At 39.5% G+C, this 26,124-nt stretch overlaps 1 protein-coding gene across 1 annotated transcript in view; it reads left to right on the plus strand.

Annotated features, from left to right (window-relative positions):
- Positions 1-26,124, plus strand: part of XRN2 (5'-3' exoribonuclease 2) — a 40,380-nt gene that overhangs the window by 8,541 nt on the left and 5,715 nt on the right. The window contains exons 14-28 of the mRNA XM_072331609.1: positions 722-766; positions 1,725-1,856; positions 2,916-3,031; positions 4,572-4,707; positions 7,955-8,062; positions 8,138-8,227; positions 8,687-8,759; positions 11,011-11,094; positions 11,764-11,861; positions 11,950-12,029; positions 13,603-13,659; positions 15,964-16,032; positions 16,132-16,266; positions 17,547-17,674; positions 22,959-23,019. Coding sequence (XP_072187710.1) covers positions 722-766; positions 1,725-1,856; positions 2,916-3,031; positions 4,572-4,707; positions 7,955-8,062; positions 8,138-8,227; positions 8,687-8,759; positions 11,011-11,094; positions 11,764-11,861; positions 11,950-12,029; positions 13,603-13,659; positions 15,964-16,032; positions 16,132-16,266; positions 17,547-17,674; positions 22,959-23,019 — 1,412 coding nt within the window. The remainder of the gene's footprint in view (positions 1-721; positions 767-1,724; positions 1,857-2,915; positions 3,032-4,571; positions 4,708-7,954; positions 8,063-8,137; positions 8,228-8,686; positions 8,760-11,010; positions 11,095-11,763; positions 11,862-11,949; positions 12,030-13,602; positions 13,660-15,963; positions 16,033-16,131; positions 16,267-17,546; positions 17,675-22,958; positions 23,020-26,124) is intronic.

Consider the following 26,124-nt stretch of genomic DNA (forward strand, 5'->3'; position numbering starts at 1 on the left):
TTTTTTTGCTGTGCAGGGATGGAATACTAAATATGAGTTCAAAGTGTGTTCTTGCCTTTCAGTACCTCTTACCTTGAAATTTGTCCAGGAATTGTTGTTCTTTTGGTCTATCTCTGCAGTCATTCATGCAGTTTTTGGCAGACAGGCTGTGGTTTGTTCATTGAGGGTGAGGGCTAAAACACTTGTGAATGAAGGAAGAAAACTGTATTTACTGTTCAGTCAAAAAGTGCTCTGCAAGTGCTGCCAAAACGTTTGATTTCTAATTGCTTCAGCCTGTGCTTCTCTTGAAGTGGAAATACTAATTTGATGTGCAAGATCCCGAGATCTTTCCTTGTTCCATCTTTTTCCTCTTCTGGAACTTAGTCTCTCTTGGCCTTTTGGCAGATGTTCCACACCAGTCAAGGAGCTCAGGCATGTGTTATTACTTAGTCCTTTGACCCTGATGTTACCTTGAACTGAAACTATTGCTAAGCTTATTAGGTGATTAAAGTCATGATCAAAATTAGGGGACTTTGAATAAGCAGCAACTCTTTTCTATAGGTTTTCAGGGTAAGATAGAAGTTTCTAGCTAACTTGCATTAGGTTTACAGGTAAAAGAACGGATCAAGGTCATATTCAGAGCATTACTCAAAAACCTGACAGTCTTTTGGTTGAGGATTATAATAACAAAATGTGTTTTCAAGGAGTTTGTGTGACGTTTTCCTCTTTATTCTTTATCTAGGATAACTTTAAAAGACGCCAAAAAGAAAAAAAGAAAAGAATGAAGGTAAAATCATTTCTTTCACAATGCAAAAGCTAGCAAGAATTAAAATATGTGCTATAGCTTCCAGTGAACGTGGTGGCTGAGGGTGTAGTTGCGATCATGGCATTTTCTGGGCTGTGTGTGAACTATTTTAGGGTGTTTTTTTTCATGGCTTTTTGTAAACTGGGGCTTTGAAGTAATTGCATGTTAAAGACTTCTTATAAGGAAAAGGAGAGTCAAATATTATAGATGATACCTGTATGGCCTTCAAGTGCGCATAGTTAAGCACTTTCATGATGATTCAGTGATTCTTGATGGTCACAGTACAAGAATTGCTTTCCTGTGGGTTGACATAAGTCTTCTTAGAAGTTGAGTTAGGGAAATGGGGTTTGACTTAGGATTTTAGAATCATAGAATTACCCAGGTTGGAAAAGACCTTGAAGATCAAGTCCAACCACAGCCTAACCATAGTACCCTAACTCTAACAACTCTCTGCTAAATCATATCCCTGAGCACGACATCCAGACGGCTCTTAAACAGCTCTTAAACACATCCAGGGATGGCGATTCAACCACCTCCCTGGGTTTAAATATGCATATGGATTTGCATTAAATTGATCTGTTTGGGTAAAGACATGTTTCTATCAAACATTAAAAAGACATACCCCAAACCACAGTTACTACACAGTTCTGTGTGCAAGCAAATCAGTGCTGTCAGATGTTTCATAAATGTGTTAGGGAAGCATTAACTGTTGTTGGAACGTGTCTGCCCTTTGTTGTCAATAGAAGCTGAATCCTTCAAGATCTTATATTGAATTAAGATTGTTAAAAGTAACTAATTTAAGCTGAACTGAAGGGTTAACTATGTACCTACATAACTATGTTCTATTTAACACTCTAATCTGAAAATTGTGAGAGCATCACCACGTTGCTCTGGAGATTACATTTCTTTTTCAGCATACCTGTACATGTTTATTTTCTAGAGAGATCATCCTTCTTTTATTCCTGGTGGGCAGTTTTCCCCTCAAGCTCTGGGAAATCGCTCCAGTCCTCAGGCAATCAGTAACCCCAGGCAAGCCGCCTTTGAAATGAGAATGCATGACAGACATAACTCTGTAAGTAGATGTTTAAAGGTATTTACAAATAGAAGGGACAATAATTATATCCTGTCCATCTGTTTGGTTGTCATTTTTTTGTGGGGACTTCGTGTTTCTCAGTGCTGTTGAAGACTGGGGGAAAAGAATGTGGGAGTTGGGGCATAGCTTGGTTGTGCTGATTTTGGTAGGTCTAGGGAACTGCTTTTAACATTCTTAAGCATCTCTCCTCACTAGGAAGAGGTGAAACTCAGATCCGATTCTTGGAATGGTATTAGAAAGTGACGGAAAGAAGCTGTTAGCTGTCTTAATTGTTACTTGAAATAATAGCTATGACAAACTTTCCATCTGTTCATAAACTTTCATTAAAACACTGAATGCATTTTTGAGTAAAGATTCTTTTCATCATAAAGATTGGTTTTCTTTGAGATCTGAATCAATATAATTCGCTTTATTTAAGTATACTTTCTGCTAGTCTTCCATTGAATCTTGAGGCTTCTGCACGTGGGTTAAGTAAATCAGTTATTTTATGGAGTTTTATTTATAAGGACTGTTATTATTTAATTGCAATTATTTGCCTTAGCTTTGTAGAGGTGAAAATGGGAGATCTGTAATATTAAAAATACATGCATTTTGAAGGAGTTTAAAGGATCAGCAGCGAGGAAAAAGTATTTCTGCTGGTTTTATATTGCAAGCAGCATTTGTATGGTGCTCTGCATACTCATTTTTCACTGTCAATATAAAATGAAGTCATAACGTATTCTGTAGGACTAAAGACATCAACTGTATTCCAGAGTTGGAATACATCAAAATGGCGTGTCTTATCATTTTAAACTGTCTTGTTCATTGCGTCTTTTTCATTCTCAAATGCAATGAGATTTTTGGCTGTGGGAATCAGTGCCCTTGGAGTTCTTCTTTTCCTTTACTGTCTGACTGTTTAAGGACTGTGTAACTTTTGCCTTGTGTTTTTTGGAGATCAGAATGAGTGTGATTTTGCTTAACGTAACAGTTAGTTTTAACTTGATTTAAAATGTCTAATAAATCTTCCCCTCTATTCATCTGTAATAATTATGACCCTAGCCGATGCAGTCTCCAAATACCAGTCTCAATTCTGATGGCTCCCCGTCCCCAGCACGAGGAATTAAGCGAAAACCTGAAGACAGTGACAGTGAACCTGAGCCAGAGGATAATATCAGGTGAAGCCATTTTATGTAGCACTTTGTTAGCAAATTGCTGAAATAAATGGCATTAATTAGACTGCATCTAGCTTAGCACAGCAGTGCCTTCAGATGCTTTCCTATGATCTTTTTATCCACTGGTAATTAATGTGGAGGGTTAGAATATTCAGTAAATTCCAGTGAGATGTGTAAGCTATAGCTGTTAAATCTAAGTATCTAGATTAGTATGCGTGCAGGTTTTCATCCTGCAAGCCACTACTCCCTGTGAGACCACGCGCTAGATTGGCTAGACATCCACTGTTCAGCTTTGATTATGTGAGCTGAATGCCACTGCTCTGCAGTTGAATTTTTGAGTTATTTAACCCATAACATTCAGTTACACTTGCATGTGCAGCATTCCTTATTTTTTACTGTCATGATGTTTTCCTCCATCTTTGATTGGTAGCAAAGCCTGTCTTTGTCCATGATGAGATTTTTTTAACTGTTGTTCCCTGGGTGATTAAGGGTAGGAATTAGATCAGAATTAAGTGACAGTGAATTACAAGTGAGTTTGAATTTATCAGAGGTTCAAATCATGCCATTACCCTTTACCTCAAGGGTGAAGACCTTATAATTTTTGTTAAAGTCTCTATCCTGATAAGTGCAGCCAATGGGTTTCTGTTTTCTGTAGTTGGGATTTGACAAAGGTGGTGCTATCAAGCAAGTGAATATACTACATTTGTCTGCAATTATCTAAGCTCTTTCATTGCTTGGAATACTTATTCAGATCCTTTTCTTAGTAAAAAATACTTGGGTGCTATTCATTGTGTTAAGAAATGAACAGCTTTATTAAGTGTCATTTGTATTGAGTTGTATTTAGATGGGAGTGGAAATCAATGTAAAACAGAATCATTTCCAGCTTACTAGTAAAAACTCATACAGGAACTTAATGCAAAAGTTGTTGACAGAAATACATCTTCTATTGAGAATGACTTCCAAGCTGGATTCAGTAGTTCTAGACCACTAGCAAACTTCTTGGTGGTCATTGCCTTATTGAAAAGGTTTTGAAACTTGCCCAAGTATCCATCTGTGGGAGAACTCCTGGAGTCAGCTGTTGAGACTGAACAGGTTGCAACCTTTATAATGATAATACTGCATTGGAACTGAGGGATTCAGAACACATCTGTTGTGTTGAGCAGGTGGCTGTTTTCCCTGCCCCATCCCTAGGTAGACATAAGGGGGAGCTACTTGAAGTAAGGATAAACAGTGTCTGTGGTTGTGTTTTTGACTTGATATCCCTGCCCGGTACAAAAGGCTGGAAATTCTTGTATATGGAAGCCTTGTGCTGGCTTCCAGAGTTCCAGATAATCCTGCTGGTAACCACAGCTTGTCTCAACAGCAATAGGAAACCAACTGATTATTGTTAATAAAGTCACAATTGGATTGTTTTTTAGTAGGAGGGGAAATCTTGATATAGAGAGGTGGGACTGATGTAGCAAGTTACTTGCTCTGGATTTTAATGCAGAAATGTAAACAGGCATATAACATTAACTTGTACTGACATCTGTTTATTGTGCAGGTTATGGGAATCTGGTTGGAAGCAACGCTACTATAAAAACAAGTTTGATGTTGATGCATCTGATGAGAAATTCCGTCGTAAAGTTGTACAGTCCTATGTCGAAGGGCTTTGCTGGGTTCTCAGATATTATTATCAGGTACTTATTTTCTTCACTGAAACTTCAGTTTTCTTTTGTCTACACCTCACGTTGTTTCAGGAAATAGTAACTTCCCAATGCTTATTTCTGAAAAGCATTGCTTTTTTTGGAGATGTAAGTAGCCATTCTGTTTGATGCTTAAGATTTGAATGTAGTTCATCCCTCACATACAGTATCAGTGCTTGTTAATTTGTTAAGAACTGATGTGTTTCCCCTTTGCAGTAGATCGCGGTGCAGTGCCTGGTGCAATGGCAAATGGCAATGAGCACATAAGGCACAAAGCACGTGAAATGCTAGCAAGGAACAGAGTTGTTGGTCTGCTCTATAGATTGCAGTGATGTTCCATGAAGTGTGCTGTGATTGAAGTAATCTGTATCTGATTTAAATCTTTTGATAATTGAGATGTCAGATTGGCCTTTGTTGCACTGCTGGTTAATAACCAGTTTCGTGCTCTGAAGGTAAAGTAAGTTGTATTTTGTGTGTGAGCTGGGAATAGAATCTGCTTGGGCAAATGAAGTTTATCTGTCTCAGTGTGGTTTTGTAGCTCCAAACCTTTGCCCATGCACTCTTTGTAAGAGTCTCACACCTGTCTGACTTGAAGCAGAGGCAGGGCAAATATCTTACATGCATGCTTATTCTAATTTGTCTTTTTTTTTCAATTACTCCTTGGGAATGACAAAAAAAAAAAAACATTTTCCATTCTGTTGTATTAACTTCTTATAATGAGTTATGGTGGGTGAGGACTTGCAGCTTAAGGCTAGCAAGCCTATTGCACCTGATCTGCAGAAGAGTTGGACTTAGCTCTGCATATCTCACCTGCTGCAGAGGTAAAACATCACCTGGAGTTAATGGCCATGTTAGAAATTCTACCTTGGTAATTCCCACAATGCTGCACACAGTTAAGGTCTGTTGGAAGCTTATCATGTTCCTGTTAATTGTGGCAAGATGTGTTCCTAGAACTCAATATGTACTAGCATCTCTCTGAGCTTCGTAAATAAGTCTTCAGATGAGCTATAGACATATGCTGGAAAGCTGTCAGTGCAGCCTTCAGTATTGCAGTGGTACAGAGCCCCTGCAAAAGGCAGTCTAGCTTATGAAAGAAACTGAGATTAGATGTTCTTGAGAGAATACTTGTAGGAGGACTGATTTCATTTGAAGGTTGTATCATTAGGGCTATTGTATTCAAAGGAGTGAGTGCAGGATGTGCATTCATTGCTCTTTGGTGAGCGTGCTGTAGCCTTGTGCAAAAGGCATGGGGTTTCCTAACTATTCAAACCTCAGATGCACTTGCACTGCTGAGGTATTTGTGGCTTTAAATTATAAGAGCTGATAGACTGATTTATATCCAAACTTTGCCTAGTTTAGCATATGAAACCAACTTAGTTAATGAGATGTGTATACAAGATAGCTTGTTGTCCTTTAGAGTTTGTAGGCTGAGGTGACTGATACATACAGGAGCAATAGATGATTACAGTTGCAAAGAAAATAAATCAGTGAGGTTGATAACTTGAGGCTTCATGCAGGACCACAGTGCTCTCAAGAAAATTGAGGACTGCAAATAGGATCTCAAGGAATAGTGCCTGCATAGAAAATATTTCTTGTTTAGTAAAGTTCCAAAGAAAAAAAGAAAGCAAATCTCTCTCTAGACTTGATAAAAAATGATATTGCAGACTTAAAGTAATGCAGCAATGGAATACATGCATGTGCTGCTGTCATCTGTACTTGAATTACAGAGCCGTTGTTGTATAGTTAAGATACTATAAGTTTGCTTCTTTTTGTTTTTAAACTGTTGGTCAGAATACAAATTCCTTCCAGTAATCAACCACTGCTCGTTGTCCATGAAACGTCAAAAAGAATCTGATATGCTTTTCTACTCCCATAAAAAGCTATTGATGGAGAACATGTTCCATTGGTAGGAACATCTGTCTGGGGGGCAAAAAAGATCCCCAATCCAGCTGGCTCCTGACATACACTGAATCTGTCTGAAGAATTGCATCCGATAATTAAAGTCTCTGTAGCTTTATATCCAAAATATCGCTGGAGAAGCCTTGTTGACATTTACTTATTCAGCATTGCAAGTCAAAACAGTAGGCTTTTGTTTCAAGTGGTACTGCTAAGAAAAATAGCTGAGGAGGTGAAAACTTGACTTAGACCTTCTAGAGATGCATTTCCTTTAAAGTGCATTGTGTACTGGTGTTTGAGTTGACTTTCTTTTCTTCTTTTTGAGTATTATTTTGCCACTTTCAAGTGAAATGCACTTTGTATTTCCCAGCGTTCAAGGTGGAATAGTAAGAAGGAAAAACAAAATGTTACCTGATGTGCTCATGTCTGTGCTTTTACAGAGTACAAAAGTAACTAATTAAAGCGATACCTTTTCAGCCTGCAACAAATACTGTTCAGATAGTCATATAATGTGGAGTGCATCATATCAGGGTTTTCTGGTCCCTCATATTCTCAAGCTAACAGTGGGATTTAGCTCGGAAAAACAGTGCTGCAAACTGTGCTGCCAGAGAAATACTACTATTGCTCCTCTTGAGACCTCTGTCATGGCTTTGACTTGTGCAGTTATACTACTATGGAGAACTTGTGGATTAGTTCTCTGTGTTGCCAGTGCACATTTCCTTGCTCTTAGAAATGCCAGAAACTCTATGCAGGTTTAAAATGTCTAGTTGCTGTAAGTTGCTCTGCTTCACCCCAGGGCCTTGTTAACTGTGTGGATAGACTGTGATCTCCTGTTCTTGACAAGACATTTTTGTGTTTGGATGCTTTATTGTGTGTGTTTGTGTTCTCTCTCAAGGGGGAGGAAATAAGCATGAGGTATGTTGCAGTGTCCTGAAGTTAAGGTTAAGATTATGCTGTAAGGTCTTTTGTATTGTTATGGTGCTAGGTCTGTCTCTTTGGCTGTCTCCCTTAGTGACTCAGACCTAGCACATAGCAGGAGTACTCTGGCAGAGAAGTCTATCTGCTGTTCTGTGCTGCCAAGGAAATGCCTGGGGTCTCCATTCACTATCCACTGAACTCACTCGCTCTAATCTGGCTATGAAAAATTAAGTCCCAACCTGAAGTCCAGAATACCTTTAGAGGCAAGAGCTCTTTCTTTTCTAATTGTGGGGACTTCTCTTTCTCCCAGTTGATGCTGGGCTAAGTTTTAACAAGTTTAGTTACTGGGCTGTTTGATTTCTATTTATTTTTTTTCCATTGCGCTTTTGAGTTGTCTGATCGTATTTCTCTTGTTTTGATGTCCTAGGGCTGTGCCTCTTGGAACTGGTATTACCCTTTTCACTACGCTCCATTCGCTTCTGACTTTGAGGGTATTGCAGACATGCCCTCAGATTTTGAAAAGGGCTCGAAACCGGTAGGGCATATTTATTTATTTATGATTTAACAGCTTGCTAGAAATGTCCTACATCTGCTGGTTTACTTTTGACAGTTCAAGCCTCTTGAACAACTGATGGGAGTATTTCCAGCTGCAAGTGGAAATTTTCTACCCCCAACCTGGAGGAAGCTCATGACAGATCCGGTAAGAATCCTTGGTTTATTCCTCTCTGTGAGGGTTTTGCTGTCTTGCAGTTTTTATGTGATCATGACTTGATCTTTAGACTTCAGGCAGAAAAGAAGCTATTTAAAGATCCTTACAGGTGATTTCTTTTTGGAATCAGAGTTTTCAACAAGGAAGAATTATTTTGTGACTTTTTAATGCTTTAGTAACATTCATGTGCTGTAAGAAACTCTGTGAAACTCATCTGGGGAGCAGAGACCTGTTCTCAGGAGTTCTCCTATCACACTTAATTCTTGTTCTGATATGTAGGCAATGGGAATGCCCTACCAGACTTCTTGTTTAAGTGGTATTTAGTAAAGGGTGTTTCTCTTAGTCAAAGTTCTTTGCATGCTCCTTACTGAGTGTGAGCTAGCAGCTAACACGTGGCATTCTCAGTCAATTCCATCATTGGTTTTAATGATAAATTTTTCTCAAATACAGGAATCGAGTATAATTGACTTCTACCCTGAGGACTTTGCTATTGATCTGAACGGAAAGAAGTATGCTTGGCAAGGTGAAACTTAAGGTTTCTTCTTTTGAACTACAATACGTTGGCTTGCAAAAACATGAAGAAAATGGGAAATAATGCTAGTGAGACACACCAAGTAACAAGGGTAACTTGTCTTACCTGGTGTGCGGGAGAGGTATTTTGCAGCAGCTGTAATTTTGAGAAGGAATTTCCATGAGTAACAAACTATGATTCAGAAATGGATATAGGATTGGCAGTGGTTAGCAGTTATTTCAGCAGTCGTTCTAGATTTGTTAATTTGTCCTGAGTTAGGTTAATCACTTTTCTATTTTTATTAGTCATGCTATGTTATTGTCTCTTGTCCTTGCGTTTAACTAATAGATCTTATTGTGTTCGATCAACAACTCATTAGTACCTAGTGAAAAATGCTTAGTAATGCAGAAATAGTTGGAACGTGTACAAAGAACAAGGAAATAGATACAGTATTGGAGTCTCTTCCTTTATTTGTTTAAATGAGCTGCCAATTTTTTCTATCTGGTATTCAGCCAGCAGTGTAACAGCTCTGTTAGATGCATAAATCACGATTGGGGCACAAACTGAAACTCAGGAAGTTCCATCTGAACATAATAAAGCACATTTTTATTTTTCTTTGGAGTGTGGTCTAACACTGGAACATGCTAACCTAGAGAAGTTGTAGATTCTCTATTGTCACAGATGCTTCTAAACCAACTGGACTTAGTCTTGGGCAACCTGTGATTGTGCTTCCAGCTAAATAATATTCTGAGACGCTGTCAGTCTTCATAATGACGTATTTAAAACTTTATTTAATGGCAGATGCATCTGAGATCTGCCTGCTGGTAGAACTGGTGCAGATGCAAGTAGGAAACTACTGGATATCGTTAGTAGGAAGCTCATCAGTCGAAGCAAGCTGTTGTCATGGTCAGATAAAGCTCTGCTGTTTGTGGTAAGGGAAATGAAATTAAAAACTAGAATAAGAACTCTAGATTAAAACCTATAGTAAAGGTGACGGAAGTAAATCTTTTGAAGAATTTCTATGGTAAACTTCTTAGTGCTTTTTAGAGCTGATAATTGAAGAAAAATACTGGAACACCCCAGGGATAACTGTTCTGCAGTTTTATCAAATATGATGAAGAATGGGCTCAGAGAAGTGTTGTGAGATGTGCTGCTTAGTGAGGAATTTTGGTCCTGAGAGGAGCCTCCATGTTACTTGGGAGTGAAACTAATAGCTAATATGAATAGTCCCCAATGAATTATATAATCTGCATCACCACATGTCTGAACACAGTGATTTCTTCTGTTGTTATCTCCTAATAAATTGAATAAAGTAGAATTGAATTCTGTGGGGAGAGTATCTTAAGCAAATGAGATAAATAATGACTGTCTTAATGACCTCATCTTATTCCTAAATGAAGCAGATATGGGTAGGGGATGCTGCTTCTAAGTGTCTCTCTCCCCAGACTGTGGGAAGGGAGGAGGAAAAAGGAGTGCTCAGACATGAGTATTCTCTTTTATCCTATACTACTTTTTCTCCTCTCCTTGGCAGCCTGCAGGGTCACAGACTCTGATTTTATGGTTATTATTATTATTATTATTATTATTATTTTATCATACTGATGGAACAGTAAGGTAAAGCATTTATTCAGACTTTCCATGCTAGTATCTTTACAAGGATGACCATTCAACACCCATTTATCATTCCTGAAACCATAACTGCTCAGAACACATCAGTTCAGACTCATCTTTTCTCTGTTCTTTACTACAGTGTCTTAGAAAGTTGAAATGTTTGGGCTGTCTCTTTCAAGCTTTTTCCAGTCAGTCACAGTTCTGAGAGCTTTGGTTTAAAGCATCAGTCGTTGGCAGAATGGTCCAGCACACGGTATCATACAGCACAAATAGCCTGGGTGGTCTCTAACATAGCAAAAGCTATAACCTGTGAAAATCATGTTTTCCCAAACTCTTGTGCTATTTTCTTTCCTTTCTGATCAGGAATACTCTAGTTAACTTACTGTAATATTGCTTGATTTTGTATGGAGAACGACATCCAACATTTGTTCATCTGAGCACTATGTAGCAAAGATAACTTGTGGTTGTCCTACTGCAAGTAAAATGCTTGCGTGATGTTTTGAGTTGTTCCACTAGCAGAGGACAGTGCTTTTTTGTTGTTGTGTTGTTTTTCTGGCTGTGTTCTTTTTCTCAGATGACTTTCTCCTATGTTGCCTCAAAGCAGTGACTGTTATTCCCCACTTGTTGAAATGGGATGATTTGATTTTCATAGGTGTTGCATTATTGCCATTCGTTGACGAGCGGCGCCTTAGAGCTGCCTTGGAAGAAGTCTATCCTGACCTCACTCCTGAAGAAAGTAAGACTTATGCTATTTTCTTGTCACTGTGGTGTGTTCATCAGAACTTGCTTTTACTACAGTTTCCTATAACTTTTATAACTTTCATTTTTGCTTTTATTTTAATGAAGTAGACTTGCATGAGATCTAAACTGAAAATCAGATGGCAGCTTAGTCATGTCAGTATCTTCTACCAGTGTATGTTGTCAAAGTAATTGGTAGATGAATACGTTGGAATCAAAGAGAAAACTTGTATCTTAAAATCAGAGCTGGTTAGCAATCTGTGTCCATTTACAGTGTGTGGAGCTTCATGTTCAATCTGTATAAGCAAAATTGTGCCTTACTTTCAGCACTGTACAAAAATTAAACCTGGTTAGACAGTTCTTGTAGGTAAAGCAGGCATGTGAGATTACTTTTCAACCAATGTCCTTCCCATCACTTCATTCTGAATTCAAGATTCTTCCCACTAAGCATGGGATTTCCATTCTCCTACTGCGTGCTGCTGGTCTTTGTGACCAGGGGGCATCCTGTTCTGGGCAGAGATATGAAGAACTTTCATAGCTTTCTCATAAATCACAATGAAGCTTTCCTCTGGAGGAGCACTGCTGAAGATAGCAATGGAATTGGTGTGCTGTGTTCCTTACTCCCTTCTTCTGAACTGTTACCTGTTTTCTTACTGTTTTTTCCTAGACAGAAGAAATAGCCTTGGTGGCGATGTTCTTTTTGTTGGAAAACACCATCCACTTTGTGACTTTATTGTAGAGCAGTACAAGTCCAAAAATACAGAGGTAGGTTATATTTGCTCTCACGGGATTGTATAGATGGTGGTAGAGTTCTTATTACGTGCTTCATCTGGAATGTTATTTCTTTCTGTAGCCAGTGGATATGCCCCCAGAGTTATGTTATGGAATCCAGGGAAAGCTTACACTGAATGAGAATGCTGTTCTTCCAGATAAGTGAGTATAGCTCTCAGCATCAGTTGTTTGCTGGTAAAGGGTACTTTCTTCAGTTACACCTGCATTTAAACTGAAAACCAACAACAAAAAAAACAATGAGAAACCTAAAATTCCTGATAAGATGGTGTATCTAGGTCGAAGCCAAGTGTGCTTTCTGCTAGGATTCAGAGTAGGTATGTATTATGATAAGTATACTACTCTAAGGCAAGAATGCTGATTTTTTTACTAACTTAATTATAGGTAGACCAGGGCTATGTATTAAAAGCAGTAGTGAAAGCAGTAGCCTTCCTCAGTACCATCATATTGCTTTGGTCTTGTGCTTTTGTACAAATTCTGATTTAAGAGTCTGATGTGATTTCCAGTAGGGCATGCTGTTCAAATCAAAAACCACCTGTTTCCTGCATGCCCATTTTCATCGTGTTAAAGAAAAATCCAAATAGGGATGTACTGTTTTCTGTTTAGGTTGTGGAACTAAACTCAGGAATATACGTTAACCAACTACACACAGAAAATAAGCTTATTTTTTCCCTCTTTCAGGATAATGCATTTATTTTGGGAAATCATCAGTGTCATCTTTGCTTTGTTGGATATGCATTCATTAATCTAACTTTGCTTAGAGGTATACGCAGGTGTTCAGTAACTCATTTCTATTAAATGCAAAAATACTCCGATTTTGTTGGATGGATAATGTATCCTCAATCACCCGCTAATATATACTTCTCTATTCTTGTCATGGCTTGTGGAGAATATGAGCAAGTCAGAGCTGTTCTTGGAGAGAACAGAAATGCAGGAACAAGAAAACTCTCTTATTGCCCTGCCTATCTAGGGCGTGAGAAATGTGTGGGGTTTCTTGTTTGTTTTACCTAGAGAGGTACTGTTTGGTAGGAATTCTGTGAAGATAAGCATTTATATCACCACTTCAGAATGCATCTAGCTCTCTGAATCTCATCCAGACCTTTTTAGCAAAGCACATGTACAGTTTGATTTGTGTGCCCATGGCTGTGTGATGGTTGTGTGCGGTAACGTGAACTAAGGGATCCAGTTTCTGATTGATAAGGTTAATATTCTCTATCGTGTTGTTTGTCTACTCAAAGTGAGAATGTAAAGTTCTCTGGAGGAAAAAAGGGGCTAAGCAACAGCTGGATCTCGGCCTGAGAAGTCAGTTTGTGTCCGCATGGTGTCTATGTGTATCTGTTGCTCTGCTCTTTTCCTGGCCTCTCAGAACCTGTTGGCTTGTAATAATCAAATTTACATGGTGTGGTTTCTGAGATACAGAACAGGTTTAGCTCTTAAACACTTGGACAGTGGAAAATATGAAAATCCACTGTTGGACCTCAGTGAGAATGCACATGAATGATGAGCTGCAAAAGTAAGGTCATCAAGAAATGAGAATTCAGTAATTCCACTGCTTACACATCAATTTGGTGTAGAGAAATGACAAGCTAATTTTGAAGTCTTTTGTTTGACATAGACCTGATTGACAGCCACAGAGAAAGTGGAACAGATCCTGAGAAGTTTGTGACATTTCAATAGAGCCTTTGTGACGTTTTAACAGAGCCTTTTCTCTTACCAGGACAGTAGAGTCTCCTGTTCCGATGCTGCGTGATCTTACACAAAATTCTGCAGTCAGGTAAGTAAGTTTTAGGTTTTAGTACATCCGTGTACAGATTGCAGTAAGAAAACTCAGGTTGACGGTAAAGCAGAGAATGTGGTAGCATGCCCATTGCAGGGATATCTGGAGCAGTTGCTTTTCAGTGCATCAAACCCAGTGGTTTACATCCCTTCAGAAATGCCTCACCTTTCCTGCTTTTACTTTTTTGCTTGTTTTTTGTGACCTCTGGATCTTTGGGCAAGCAAAGAGCAGCACCAGTAGAACTCTGTTCTCTGTATCAAGCCCTTTAAATGAAACAAAACCTAACTTCCATGCGACAAGACCCTGAGAAAGAATTGGATACAGATGTTTTTTTTTCCTGGCTGGATTTTTATCTACTTTAATTACTAATGATTCCCAGACAAGGTCTGAGAATATAAACTTTTGTATCTTTGAGTCGGCAATGAGGGGTTGTTTCCTTTTCTCTCCCTGAATGGCTGTGGGTTCCCTGCCTTGTAGGAGGGAACTCTCTTTATATGAGTTGTTTCCACTGCTAGGATTTTTTTGCTATTGCTTATTTTAATACCTGCTCTCTTTCAGAGGTGGGTTCTCATCAGCTTCCTGTCTTACAAGTCTTGGTTAACAAAGAGGTTCTCCTGATCAAGTGAACCTTTTCCATCCACATGTTTTTCTTGGGGCAAATCCACCTAATAGTATATTTCAGCCCTGCAAGTGTTGAATGTTCTCTGTGAGGCATGTGTTACCAGTCAGTCCCTTTAAAAATCAGATCCTAATGTGTTAGATTAAAAGTATCACCCCAACAATGTAGTTTGGTTTGGTTTTTCCTTTTTGTCTGCCTTCTATTTGCTGAATAGCAGTAATACTGCCTTTGCCTGACTGTATTGTTTGGGAGGGTACTAGGAAACTTCATGATGAATAAAAAAATCATGTAGGGTTTTTGCAAGGGTAAATCTTGTGGTCACAAATGATCTGAAAGACTCTTGTACTTAACAGCAAATTTCTGTACACCTACTGTGTTATGTGTCTTTCTCACTTAATTTGGCACAATAGAATAGGTATTTAATACTTGAGCCTGTAACTTCTCATGTCTTGTGCCACGTAAGATACTTGAGACATTGAAAATCACTTGTGATCTGCTTGAGTAATTTTTTTTTTCCTCAAAAGAGGCATAAGTTGGTTCAACTAGTGCAACTACTTAGAGGCTATAAGACATGTTAAATTGTGGATTGTCAGGGTATTGTTGAAAGGATGTTCTGAAATGAGAACATCACTGAGTGATGAGTAGTTCTTCGCTTTCCATCTGCCACTGTCAGGAGGTTTGAATTGCTTTATGCTTCTGTCTATTCCTCTGTTGCAAAGATTTTTCTTCCTGTGTTTTAAGATGATGTGAGTAGTCATGATTCTCCTCTTCAGTTCTTTTGACTCTGATTGAATTTTCCAAGGGACCATTATTCTCATTCCTTGCAGTCTAATTCATTTCTGTTTTGGGGGAAAAGTTGGTTTATTTCATCTGGAAGAGTGAGATTAGCCTGCTTTGTAATTTGCTTTTGTCTGTCTTGGCATCCCTAACATTCTTCTGTATCAAATGTTTGATAGTGAGAGAACAGGAAACAAGCAAGCTGGTACTGTGTACCTCAGAATTCTTCCTAGCAGCTGATGGAGTGTGGATACTTAAACCAGGGGACTGGAGTCTGGATAAATCTAACCAAAAGCAAACCCAGACTGCTATAGAATGCATTCTACTGGCATAAAGTAGTTTTCCAGCCATATTTTGTTCTTTGGGTATAGCTAGACAGCTCAAAACGGAATTTCTCTGAGATGTCACTGGAAAGAACGTATATATTTCCCTGATGGAACTACATACAAGTACAAGGCAGTCTTTGGGAATAAAAAGTCCCTGCTTCAGGAAATTCTGCTTCCAAGTTTTATATGTTTTTGAGTAGACTGTGTAGCAATCTCTTAAGTTTCCAATCCTTGCTATGCTATCCTTTGACCTTAATCAAGTGCAAGTGCTTTTACTGGAAGATTTGTAGTCACAGGTCTGCAGAAGATACTTTCATTACCATATGCAGGATTAAATGTTTTCTAAACATCACCTTTTCTTTTGGATGGAATACTGACACAGTGGAGGAAAAACATTGTCCTGTAGAAACCAATACAGAGATCCAACTCCCCGTGGTCAGCATACCCAGGCGCTGTACAGTTTAAGTTGTGGGTTCTTTTGTCTTCTTTTCTGTTGTGCGTGTCAGTGTTAATTGACCAGCAAGTAGTTTTCATTTGTCTATTATCAAGTAAACACATTTCTCAAATATTTCCTTGCAGTATCTCTTTCAAAGATCCGCAGTTTGATGAAGACTTCATTTTCAAGGCTACAGTATTACCTGGTGCAAAGTAAGTATTGGTTGTGAGATTTCAGGCAATTGAATTTACTTTCATTAATCTGAGTGCTTGCTCTGGTAACTATTTGCACAACTATTTTTTGATATTCAGGAAACCACCTCCAGTTCTGAAGCCAGGAGACTGGGAGAAGACCAACAATGATGGCAGGCCTTGGAGACCACAGCTTGGTTTTAATCGAGACAGAAAACCAGTCCACTTGGACCAGTCAGCATTTAGAACTTTAGGGTAAGCCTGGCAGTACTACTGACTGCACTCCCTTATTTCCCCTTTTAAATACAAGTAAGCAAAAAGCCAAACAAACATCTAGGGACTGGGAGAAGAATAAAACAACAGCTGATTCCATATGGAACAGTATTCCATTATGGAAACTTTGGTGTGTGATTATACATATTCAGTGTTAATAAAAAACATGCATGACAGTTTTGCAGTAATGCCTTGCATAGTTGTTTATATTGAGGGTTGTCTTTTCTACAAAATATTTCTTAATAGCTTTCCTAGTTGTTTTTTTTTTTCCTTTTTGAACTTGTTTGGCAGATCCTCCCTTGAAGTACAGCAGATACAATGAGGATATTGCACACAAGTGGTAGTTAATACTATTACAAAGCCAGGAATGTCTTTCATGCTTTTAAAAATGAGGGGGGTTTACAAACCTTTATTTCAAGCACTTGTGTTACACCCTACAATCCGTTTGATTGTCATTTTTCAAGGCGTTTTCACAGTCAGTTTTTATTAGTTCTCCAAAAGTCAAGATAACTTTCATTCTGTGCTCTGAAGCATTATTGTATGACAACTAAGAGAGAATGAGCTGGGGCTGTGTATTACAGATAAAATGAAACGTTCCCTTACTGGGAAGTACGGGGAGCCATATGTCTCTCAGAGCCTGGACAGAGAATGTTTTAAAGTAGATTGTAATACTATCAAATAGAAGTAAACTGTGAGTCTCTCTAGGAAGAGAAAATACTATTTTTTTTTCTCTTAATTTACCTCATCTTATGGTCATAGAGGAGCTAGAAGAAGAAAAAGTAACAACCTTTCTTATATGCATTAGAAAGCATAATTTGTTCTGCTACTATATTTACATTTCTGATCACGTATGTCTTATTATATTACACTTCAGGGTGGCAGACACAAGAAACATTAAAGTCTTAATGTGAATGTAATTCTGCACAGGAAAAGACACCCCAAGCCTGACAACAAACATTGCCTTTAGTGTTAGCAATTCACTCTTACTGAACTCTTACAGAGTTTGCAAAAAATGTTTTTTTCTCCTATTTACTGGGGCTTGCTGTAGGACCCTGAGTGTTTGTGCTAGAACCAGCTCACAAAGTGTATGCTTTGTATGCGGTGTGCCTGGCACCCTTGCATGTCATCACATCATGTTTGTGCACATCACTGATGCACTGGAGAGAGCTGGGTGTTTAATGGACTTGGTAGCAGCTGTGCTGTAAGATGGCATTCGTGAAAACATCCTATTCATTCTCTTCTTCATTTCTTACCCATAATAGCCATGCAATGCCAAGGGAAAGAGGGATGCCAGGGATGTATGCCAATGCAGTACCTCTTGGAGCTTATGGGAGCCCATACACCCGGCCACTTATGAGTGGGCAGCAGCAGATTCCTAAATTGCTGTCAAGTAAGTGAGTTCTGCTTTATACATTTCTGAGTTTGAAAAATGAGTTGGATTTTTGGTCTGTTGTGCTATTACAGGTAACGAGTAGAATCAGGAATCCATCCTGCAGGAGAGGTATGTTTTGACTGCTTTGTTCTGACAACAGTGGGAGTTCAGGCAGTGCGTTTTTCTGCATTCCTTAAATTTCAGATGGCTGTACGCAGATATGGTCTGTTTGGTGCCCTTGCCCAATGAGGTGCTGAATTCTAAACACTTTTCACATCAGTGAATGGGAAGCGTTAATTTATATTGCTTCATTTGATGTTTTGTTGTGGAGATCCTGCCAAGAAGCAAACAGCATTTCCTCCTTTTGCCTGGCCACCTTCTGCTTTTTGCAGAAGAGACTTATTTTTCCTATGAATTAGCACCACTCTCTATTATTTACTTTTCTTTAAACTTGTTGGAATGACACAACGTAGTTTGTGTTGTTCAGTGGGGAAAATCTTGGCATTACTAAAAGCAATTTAGCTTTGTTGTTTAGTCTTGACTGGCCACTCTGTTCAGAGCCCAACCAGATAGTTTCCTTCTGTGGAATAGCAGCACAGTGCTGGCAAAAAAAGTGTGAAAATACGCTGGAGAAAGCATTCTGGACTTAGCATGTTGATGGCTTGTGTTTGGAATGAAGAACTGTGGTGTCTTACAGAGTTTGCTCCTGCTACGTGTGGACTGCCCTTTTGGAGGTGTTTGGTTCTGTCCTTCCCTCTATACCAGTCTTATTTTGCACCATCTGCTTCAGTTACTTAAGAAGTACAAGGGAGTTGTTCATCTTGACTCTTCAAATGTGATCAGGAACTGCATTTCTGTAATGGTGGGATTCAAACAGGAGAAAACATCACTAAACTGCCTAAAAAGGCACTTTAAACTTCAAAGTAGTAATTATTTAGCAGAATTCTTGCAGTACTAAACTTACTCATACGTTTGAAGTTTCAACAGCTGAGGTAGCTGAAGTTCAGGCTCCAGCATCTGGTCATATGTAGACAACCAGATTGCTGCATAGTGAAGCTTTCATACTTCTCATAGCTGGCCTGTATTTCTTGACTGTGTAGGAAACAGCAGATAATATCATTGGCCATACTGAGTTACACTTACTGCCCAGGTCCAAAGTGGATGATCTACGCTTGAGTGAGGCATGTGAAAATCTTCCTGTGTGAGTAACCGGATTGGCTGGAGGTACAGATTGAGTATGACTTTTGGAGCTCTGAACTTTGTTGAAAAGAAAACAAGTGGATTTTTGAAGTGAGCAAAAATATGATCTTTAAAGAAGAAAGGAGTGGGACTAACAGACTGGCATCATATTTTTGTATTTCTCTCCAAGAATAGAGAATGTGTGGTTTTGTAGGGAGGTAAAGGATTCTATGAGTCTGTCGGTCCCCCCCATGCTGTTCTCCGTGTCTTCTGAAACTTGAATCTTTATGCTTTCTGAAAAAGTTATTTCAAAGCAGTTTTGTGAGCCTTATGTATATGGAGCTTATCTTGGCAATTAGGTACTTATAAAATCTCTCATCCTTGAGGCATCTGAGCACCTTGTGTTGTGCAGGAAACACTCCAAATGCAAATATGCCCCAATGCCATCGTTCTTTCAAATTGAGGAGGCTTGAATCCACTGATCAGCGTGGAATCTCAGCGCATCTGTTGCTCACAGAAATTGTCTGGGGGCTTTCTTTCACACATTCCATTTTCTCCTCATCTCCTGCCCCTTCCTCACCCTCAGATTGCTTCAGACATCATAGAGTCCTTGCATCCCCAGTTGCTGTTCTGTGGGTATGCTCGACAAACCTAAAAGCCTTTCTTTCCTTTCCTCCCCTCTTGTGCCTTTTCCTTCATGCTTCGTTTTCCATCCGGCAGGGATTGATTTATTGTTTGTACATTCAAGGGTTGCCAGGTCAACCTGCTGCTCCTTCCAGCTCCATTGCAGTGTGTTGCTTCCTGTGCTGCCATCTGGCTGGTGGGTCAGGAGGATCTGGCAGTGCACTGTGTGCCTCAGCTTCTCTTCTACCAACTTAAGAATGGTATGATCTGCTTAAACTATTTAAAGGCACTTGTGAAAATATCTTCAGTTATCATAACTTGTACCGAGATCAGCTTCTTGTGCTCATGCTGAAGGGATGTTTTTGCAATTGGGACCCCCCCACACACACTGTTACATGTCATGGATTGCAAACTGTTGAGGTGGGAGCACATCAGCATCGCTCTGCACCCTGCTTTAGTAGGTGGCAGTCATCATTCTGAACAGGCACACATGGATAGAATTAGGTAAGGCTTATTTCTCCTTGCCACCAATTTCACCCAGACAGCACTGTGTTGAGGAGTACAAAAGGTATTCCTGGATAGGAGGGCACAGCCGTCTCCTTGTCTTTGCAGCCACACCTTTCAGTCCAAGCTCAATTGCCACTATCAAAGGGCAGATGTCTTCAACCAGAAAACCAAATCACAAAGCCTTGTGAAGGTGTAAGCAGCATTTTCTTACTGGGGCAGATTGTCTCGTATCAGAATGATGCTCATCATCTACATCCTCGTGAGAGTGTAGAAGGCAGAATGTGAGAGGACACCTGTATGATACAGAATAACTGGATGGGGAAGCTCTCTGAAAATGCACATTGACTCATTCTGGCAAAAGGAGCACTGATGTGGTTATGATGTCCACTTCTCACAGGATTGATGCAAAGCAACTTTTCGTTTTACATATAATGTTTTTATATGTATGATGAAGAAAAATTAGACTCTCGAAGGGCAACGCGGTCAAGCAAAGTGCCACCTCTCCTTCAAGGGCCTGCTGTGGGTGTTCCTGACTGCTGTTCTCTGATTTGACTTTGATGTGCCAATTTTCAGCTGATGAATAATTGTCTGCGCTGATAACTTGGGGGAGTCAAGTGCGGAATGGTAGCACTCTCTGAATGGCATATTTGGTTTCTGCAACACAAAGTATCTGATTTATGACTTCCATTTCAGTCAGTAAACTTGTCGATTAGCTGCATTTGAAAAGTGATTTTTGATTAGTGCAATCAGTAAACAGAAAATCTCATCTTTGATTGCCGCGCTGATTAGATAAATTGTTACTTGAGGAGCTGCTGAGGAAGGCGGTTTATTTGGCCTTATAGCTCTAGGAAATGCCTCTGTTTTGAAGACTAAATAAAATATTGTTTCTCTTCCAGCTCTGTCACTTTTTGAAGTGTAATTTACTGTTCCAAGCTTTTTCCCCCTTCATAGACTGTTCTCTGCCAGAGCCATACAAATGGACAGTAATAAGGTGGCTTTACACATGTTCACGGTGATTTCATTGAACTCTTTGCAGCTCTAGGGAACTGTTAGATAAAGATGAGCTTACAGCAGGGTAGTGCGGCCTCAGATGGAAAAGAAGCAGTTTAAGTATGAAATAAAACTGTAACTAGCCCTTATTCAGGGATCTGCAGCAATGGGAAACATGATGCCAGGGCAAGACTGGTGTTTCCTTTCTGGAAGTTTGTCAGCTGCCTCCTCCCACTTCTGCAGTGTCCGCTACATTGCAGCGTGACAAAGGCATCTGCGCAAAAGAAGCTATAGTTTGAAAATGACACTGTTTATCAAGATAAGTGGATCTTGGATCCTAGACCTGAGCTACGCTAGAGCCCAAACCCAGCAGTCACTCTTGTGGCTGCATGTAAAGAACTAGATGTGCTAGCTACAGGTGGAGGATTTTTAATTGCAAACATTGTTAGCATGTCAGTTCATGTTAGTCAGTTCTGCTCTGTTGCTTATTTTTCTGTGGTGTTAGTATTATTAGAGCTTGGAAATTAGTAGAAATGAAAAGTCTTGCCGGGTTATTTTTTGTTTGGAATGGGGGACGCTCTTGGGCTTTAACAGATTCATAGTAATATCATGTTTGTGCAGCCTGCTTATGCATGTGAAAACCCTTGCAATTCTGATAGGCTTAATCAGTGTAAGTATGCCATACATCCATCTTTTTGGTCCTTGTGGTGCTTTATGTATGAGATAACCACTTATACCTGATTATGAGCATCAGTTGATAACAGTAGGCACCTGTGACTGTGTACGTACATATACAGACATACAATATATTTACATATGAAATATACATACCACTGGTCGGGGGGGGGGGTTAGCTGTGGCTAGAGGTGGCCAGACACAAACGACGGAGCTGCTGGGCGTCACAATTGATTTCCACTGACCCAAGTATGTGTTGTCTTCAGTAGGGCCTGCCCACACTGTGTGCTGAGCTCTCAAGTGCTGCTATGAAAGCTTTCTGTCAGGTCAGGCCATTAAAGCATGCAGACAATCCAGCCAGAGTTAGGAGAGAGGCACATATCTGCCTCTATCTGTTTCTCCTTGTTTCTTTCAAACGATTGCAGGGCTTCAGTGTGCTTGAATATTGGCGGTTTAACAGGGTCTTACTGTCCCATCATAGCATATCCATTAGTCAGCTTCTGGAACCAGCTGTTAAAATTAGGTCACACTTAAACACCATTGAAAAGAATCAAAGGTGTCACTGAAACTGAAGCTTTTGGTTGCTGCACAATTTGAGTGTTGTGACCTGACCGCGGAGCTATTGATGAGCTGTCTCTTTCATCCTGTTTACTGACCAGTTTATTTAGAAGAACAACAACCATTTAATTGCGTGTCCTGTTAAAGCAATGTTGTTACTGCTACGTCTTTGTAAAGAGGCGGTTTGGGTAGAAGGCACAATTGAGAAGTGGGTGGTCCTCTTCATTCCAGTTTCTTATAACTGCAGGGCTATGCCTTTGGCCAAAAGATTTAACTCAATCTAATTATATGATCTGAGAGATCGTTAATAGTTTTAATTAATAGACTTGTAAATATCTTTAGTATCTCTCCTCTGTGCACTTCTAGGATCTCAAAATCCTAAGTTTAGATTTATTTGTATACGTGTTAATGCAGATTTCTTTCCTATAATGTAGTAACAAACATATTTGTGGGATACATTAAAGTCTTCAGTTTTACAACAGCAGGCTTGGCTTTGCATTTTGAAATGTTGAACACCTGTGAAATGTTTAAGTATCAACTGCTTAAAATTAATTCCTGTAGCTGGAAGCTTTTTGAATGCCTTTTATTAGCACTGAGCTCGTCATGGACTGATGTAAAGGAGATCCATCAAAACCAGCAGCGGTAATCAAAGAAGACTTAGTGACGTGTATTTTGGGTCTATTTAGTTTAAGAACGTGTGATGCAGCATAGAAATCAGAGCATGGTTCTCTAAGTATATTCACTCCTATCTTCTTGTTTTACCCTATAGATCTTAGACCCCAGGAGTCTTGGCGAGGCCCTACGCCCTTATTTCAGCAAGCACCACAAAGGTAAGGCAGGTGGCACCGGTGTTTACAATTGTAAAGCACGGTTAAGAGTGTGTACTTGTTTCTGTTTGGCTTTCACAACACTTTTACCTCTTTGTTTTGAACTATGTTGTTTAAATTTGTTCTAATCGTGTTGTCCGACAGTTGGGTCTTTTTTGAAGTTAATTAATGTCCATGATTTATTTATATTTTGTGAGCGCCTTGCGTGGCGTTCATCCTTTAAAAGGTTTGAGTACTTTGTATTAAAAAAGGAAGGCAAAAACACTTTCCATTAAAACTCAGACTTCAAAATTAACTTTACTGTTGGCGCTTTGGTACCGTTCTTGGTTCTTTGGCCTTTATCTTATTGAAGCTTTTGAGATACTATGAAATTGAACACAGAGAGCTTAAAACTGCATTAGATTTTGGACAGGCTAAACAAATTTCTTTTTAGGAGGGCTGTGGAGCTTAATGAGGCATAACTAATGGTGTTCCACTTTTATCATTTCTGTGCCGCAACCAGAGCATTAGTACAGACCAGCCATTGATTCTTGCTACAAACCTCTTGAAGTCCTAATCAGCTTCTTTGGTACAAGTTTTTCAGGCCTGACAAGCCTATTGTAGGGCAGTGTCACTGTAGGTCAGTAGTTATTAGTTGCCACTGAAAACAGTTTCTTTAACTACTTAAGACTGAACTGAATTAAATGCAGAAGGGACTCAGAGGAGGATTATGGAATCCGCAGTCCAATAAGTGCCATCGAATAGAAGGAATGTGACATGGTTTGATAATAAGGGATGTTTTACATGCGTTCTCTCATTGATAGGTTGTATGCCCTTAAGTCAGGCAGACTTCACAAACTTCAGCGTACCTGTGAAAGCTATGAATAATTACATTTGTTTATGTTTACGAAGGAACGGGACTATGTGTGAAGTCCTTGAAGTTTCTGCTCCTGTTAGGCAGAAGTTTTTTCTTTCCCCACGTTTTTATTTGCAAATGTTAACCATTGGAAGTATCAGCTCCGCTAGAATTTGTCGAGCTCTCTGCGATCAGGCTTTCCATGGCAACCGTTTTGATCCCTGTGAAAGTTCAGCTCCCTTGTCCTGTGTCGTGTCAATGGGAAATATTGCATTATAATTGAATGTCATCATTACAAACTTTAATATCACTTTGTCTGTGAGAGTTGCTGTTCCCGCACCTTAATTGAATACAGTCTGTATTGTGTCATTGAGTGAAATATTGCCGCAGTTCTGTAACTCGTAATTATATTTTTTTTAACACTGCTCTGCTTTTGTCATTGGGTCCTTTATTTTTGGAAAGCGAAAGGCTTTCTCAATTCACATCTAAATAATTCCTTTCAGGCAGAAATTGTTTTGTTTCCCACTTGAAATGCATCTTCTCACATAACTGTCAGAGAGAACCGTCTCTATTTAGAATCCTATCATAGGATTGCTGCATGCGATTCTCACTAATACCTGTAGAATTGATCACACACTCTCCGGATGCACCATTTTTGCAGATGAATGGTGCTGCTTGGAAAATGTGATTCTAACTGTCCTAGCTAGTCTATTGACGAGACTTTCCTGCCTTGAAAATCACTGACTTGCCAGTTGTAGAACTGAGAATAAGTAATTCTGCCGTGGTTTTGGGATGTGTATTTGATTTGAAAAAGGAGTGTGTTCAAAGAGATGCTTTGGGCTGACAGAGAAAGATAGATAGCTTTAGGGGGAAAAAAATGGTCCAACCTATTGAATTGATCACCTTCTTCCCAAGGGGTTTTCAGCTTCCCAGTTAATTCCTGCTAGCAGCCTAGGTGCTACAGAGCTGCTGTTGCATGTACTGCTGGCCCAGGGGCCGTTTCTGTGTGCTGCTGCTTCAGGTGCTCCAACAGCAAAATCTGCAAAGAATTTCTGCTCTCTGCCACTTTGATTCCCAGGAAGAAAGCAGCAGAGGGAGAGGCCAGCCCCTGCTCCAGCCTTTTCAGATGAAGTGGGTTGGCAGGAGGCTACGATATCCTTGATCAAGCAAAGGATAAGCAAGGAGCCTGTCCCTGACAGTAAAGCTTTGAGCCTTTGTGCTGTTTCTGGGATAGAGTAGTGCAGCTGGTGCTAAACTGGCTCTTGTTTCATAGACCTCTGTGAGGGGGTGGAAATCAGTAGCGTAAAGCTTTTTCCTCATAATCCAGATGATCTTGTGTCCAGCATAAGATTTCTTTTTTACGTACAGCCTCCTGACACTGTGTTAGCTATTCAGTACATATAGGTTGTGTGTGTGTGTGTGTGTGTGTGTGTGTGTGTGTGTGTGTGTGTTGATTCTGAGTCAGCATGACTCTGGGCACTGCATTTGAGTAACTGCCAATGGGAATTCATGTGATATTCCAAATAGCACACGTTTTTTCTTACTGCTGGGGCACAGCTTTGCTATCTCTACCCTTGAGTTGCTTAAATCACCCATTAACGCAGTCATTGGAGGAGCATGAAGTCGACTGCCATAAACCATATAGGTTGCTGAATTGTTTAGCAGATGATGATCTAAAAAGTTGATTGATTAATAATAATAAATAGCTCAGTGAATTATAGAGCAGTGGAAAATGTTTATTTTTGTAGCTTGAAGAAGATCAGAATATGCACTGCAGTATATCTTTTCCTACCAGGCTTATCCCTTGGAACACGTGATAATTATAACTGATTATTATCAGTTTCACACCTTGAGAGGGACACGAAACCAAGATGTTGTGTGTCCTGATAATAAACATCACTTGATAAAACTGTGACATTTAAACTGTATGCAGAATGCATGTTAACATCAAGTGTGTTTTGAACTTTCCTGTTCCAGGTATATAATACAACTTTTGACCTGTAATCCTCAGGGCAGAGGGTATTTCTCACAAGGACATTGACAAAGCTGTAGAAACTGAATGACTGATAAGCTCTAGAACTGGGGTTATGTGGGTAATCCAATGGATTTTCCATAAGGCAGAACAGTGTGTTCTTCCCAAAGAGCCTGCTGTCTTCTAAGAATAATAACAAAATGAAGTTAGTATTCAAAACCCTTAATCAAAAGGAGCATCCTTGGCACAATACTGATTTTTGAGTGTTTAGTTTAGAAAGTATAATGTGCTGTAAACTCAG

The sequence above is a fragment of the Excalfactoria chinensis genome, chromosome 3, assembly GCF_039878825.1.
Source record: "Excalfactoria chinensis isolate bCotChi1 chromosome 3, bCotChi1.hap2, whole genome shotgun sequence".
In the NCBI taxonomy this organism is placed as follows: domain Eukaryota; kingdom Metazoa; phylum Chordata; class Aves; order Galliformes; family Phasianidae; genus Excalfactoria; species Excalfactoria chinensis.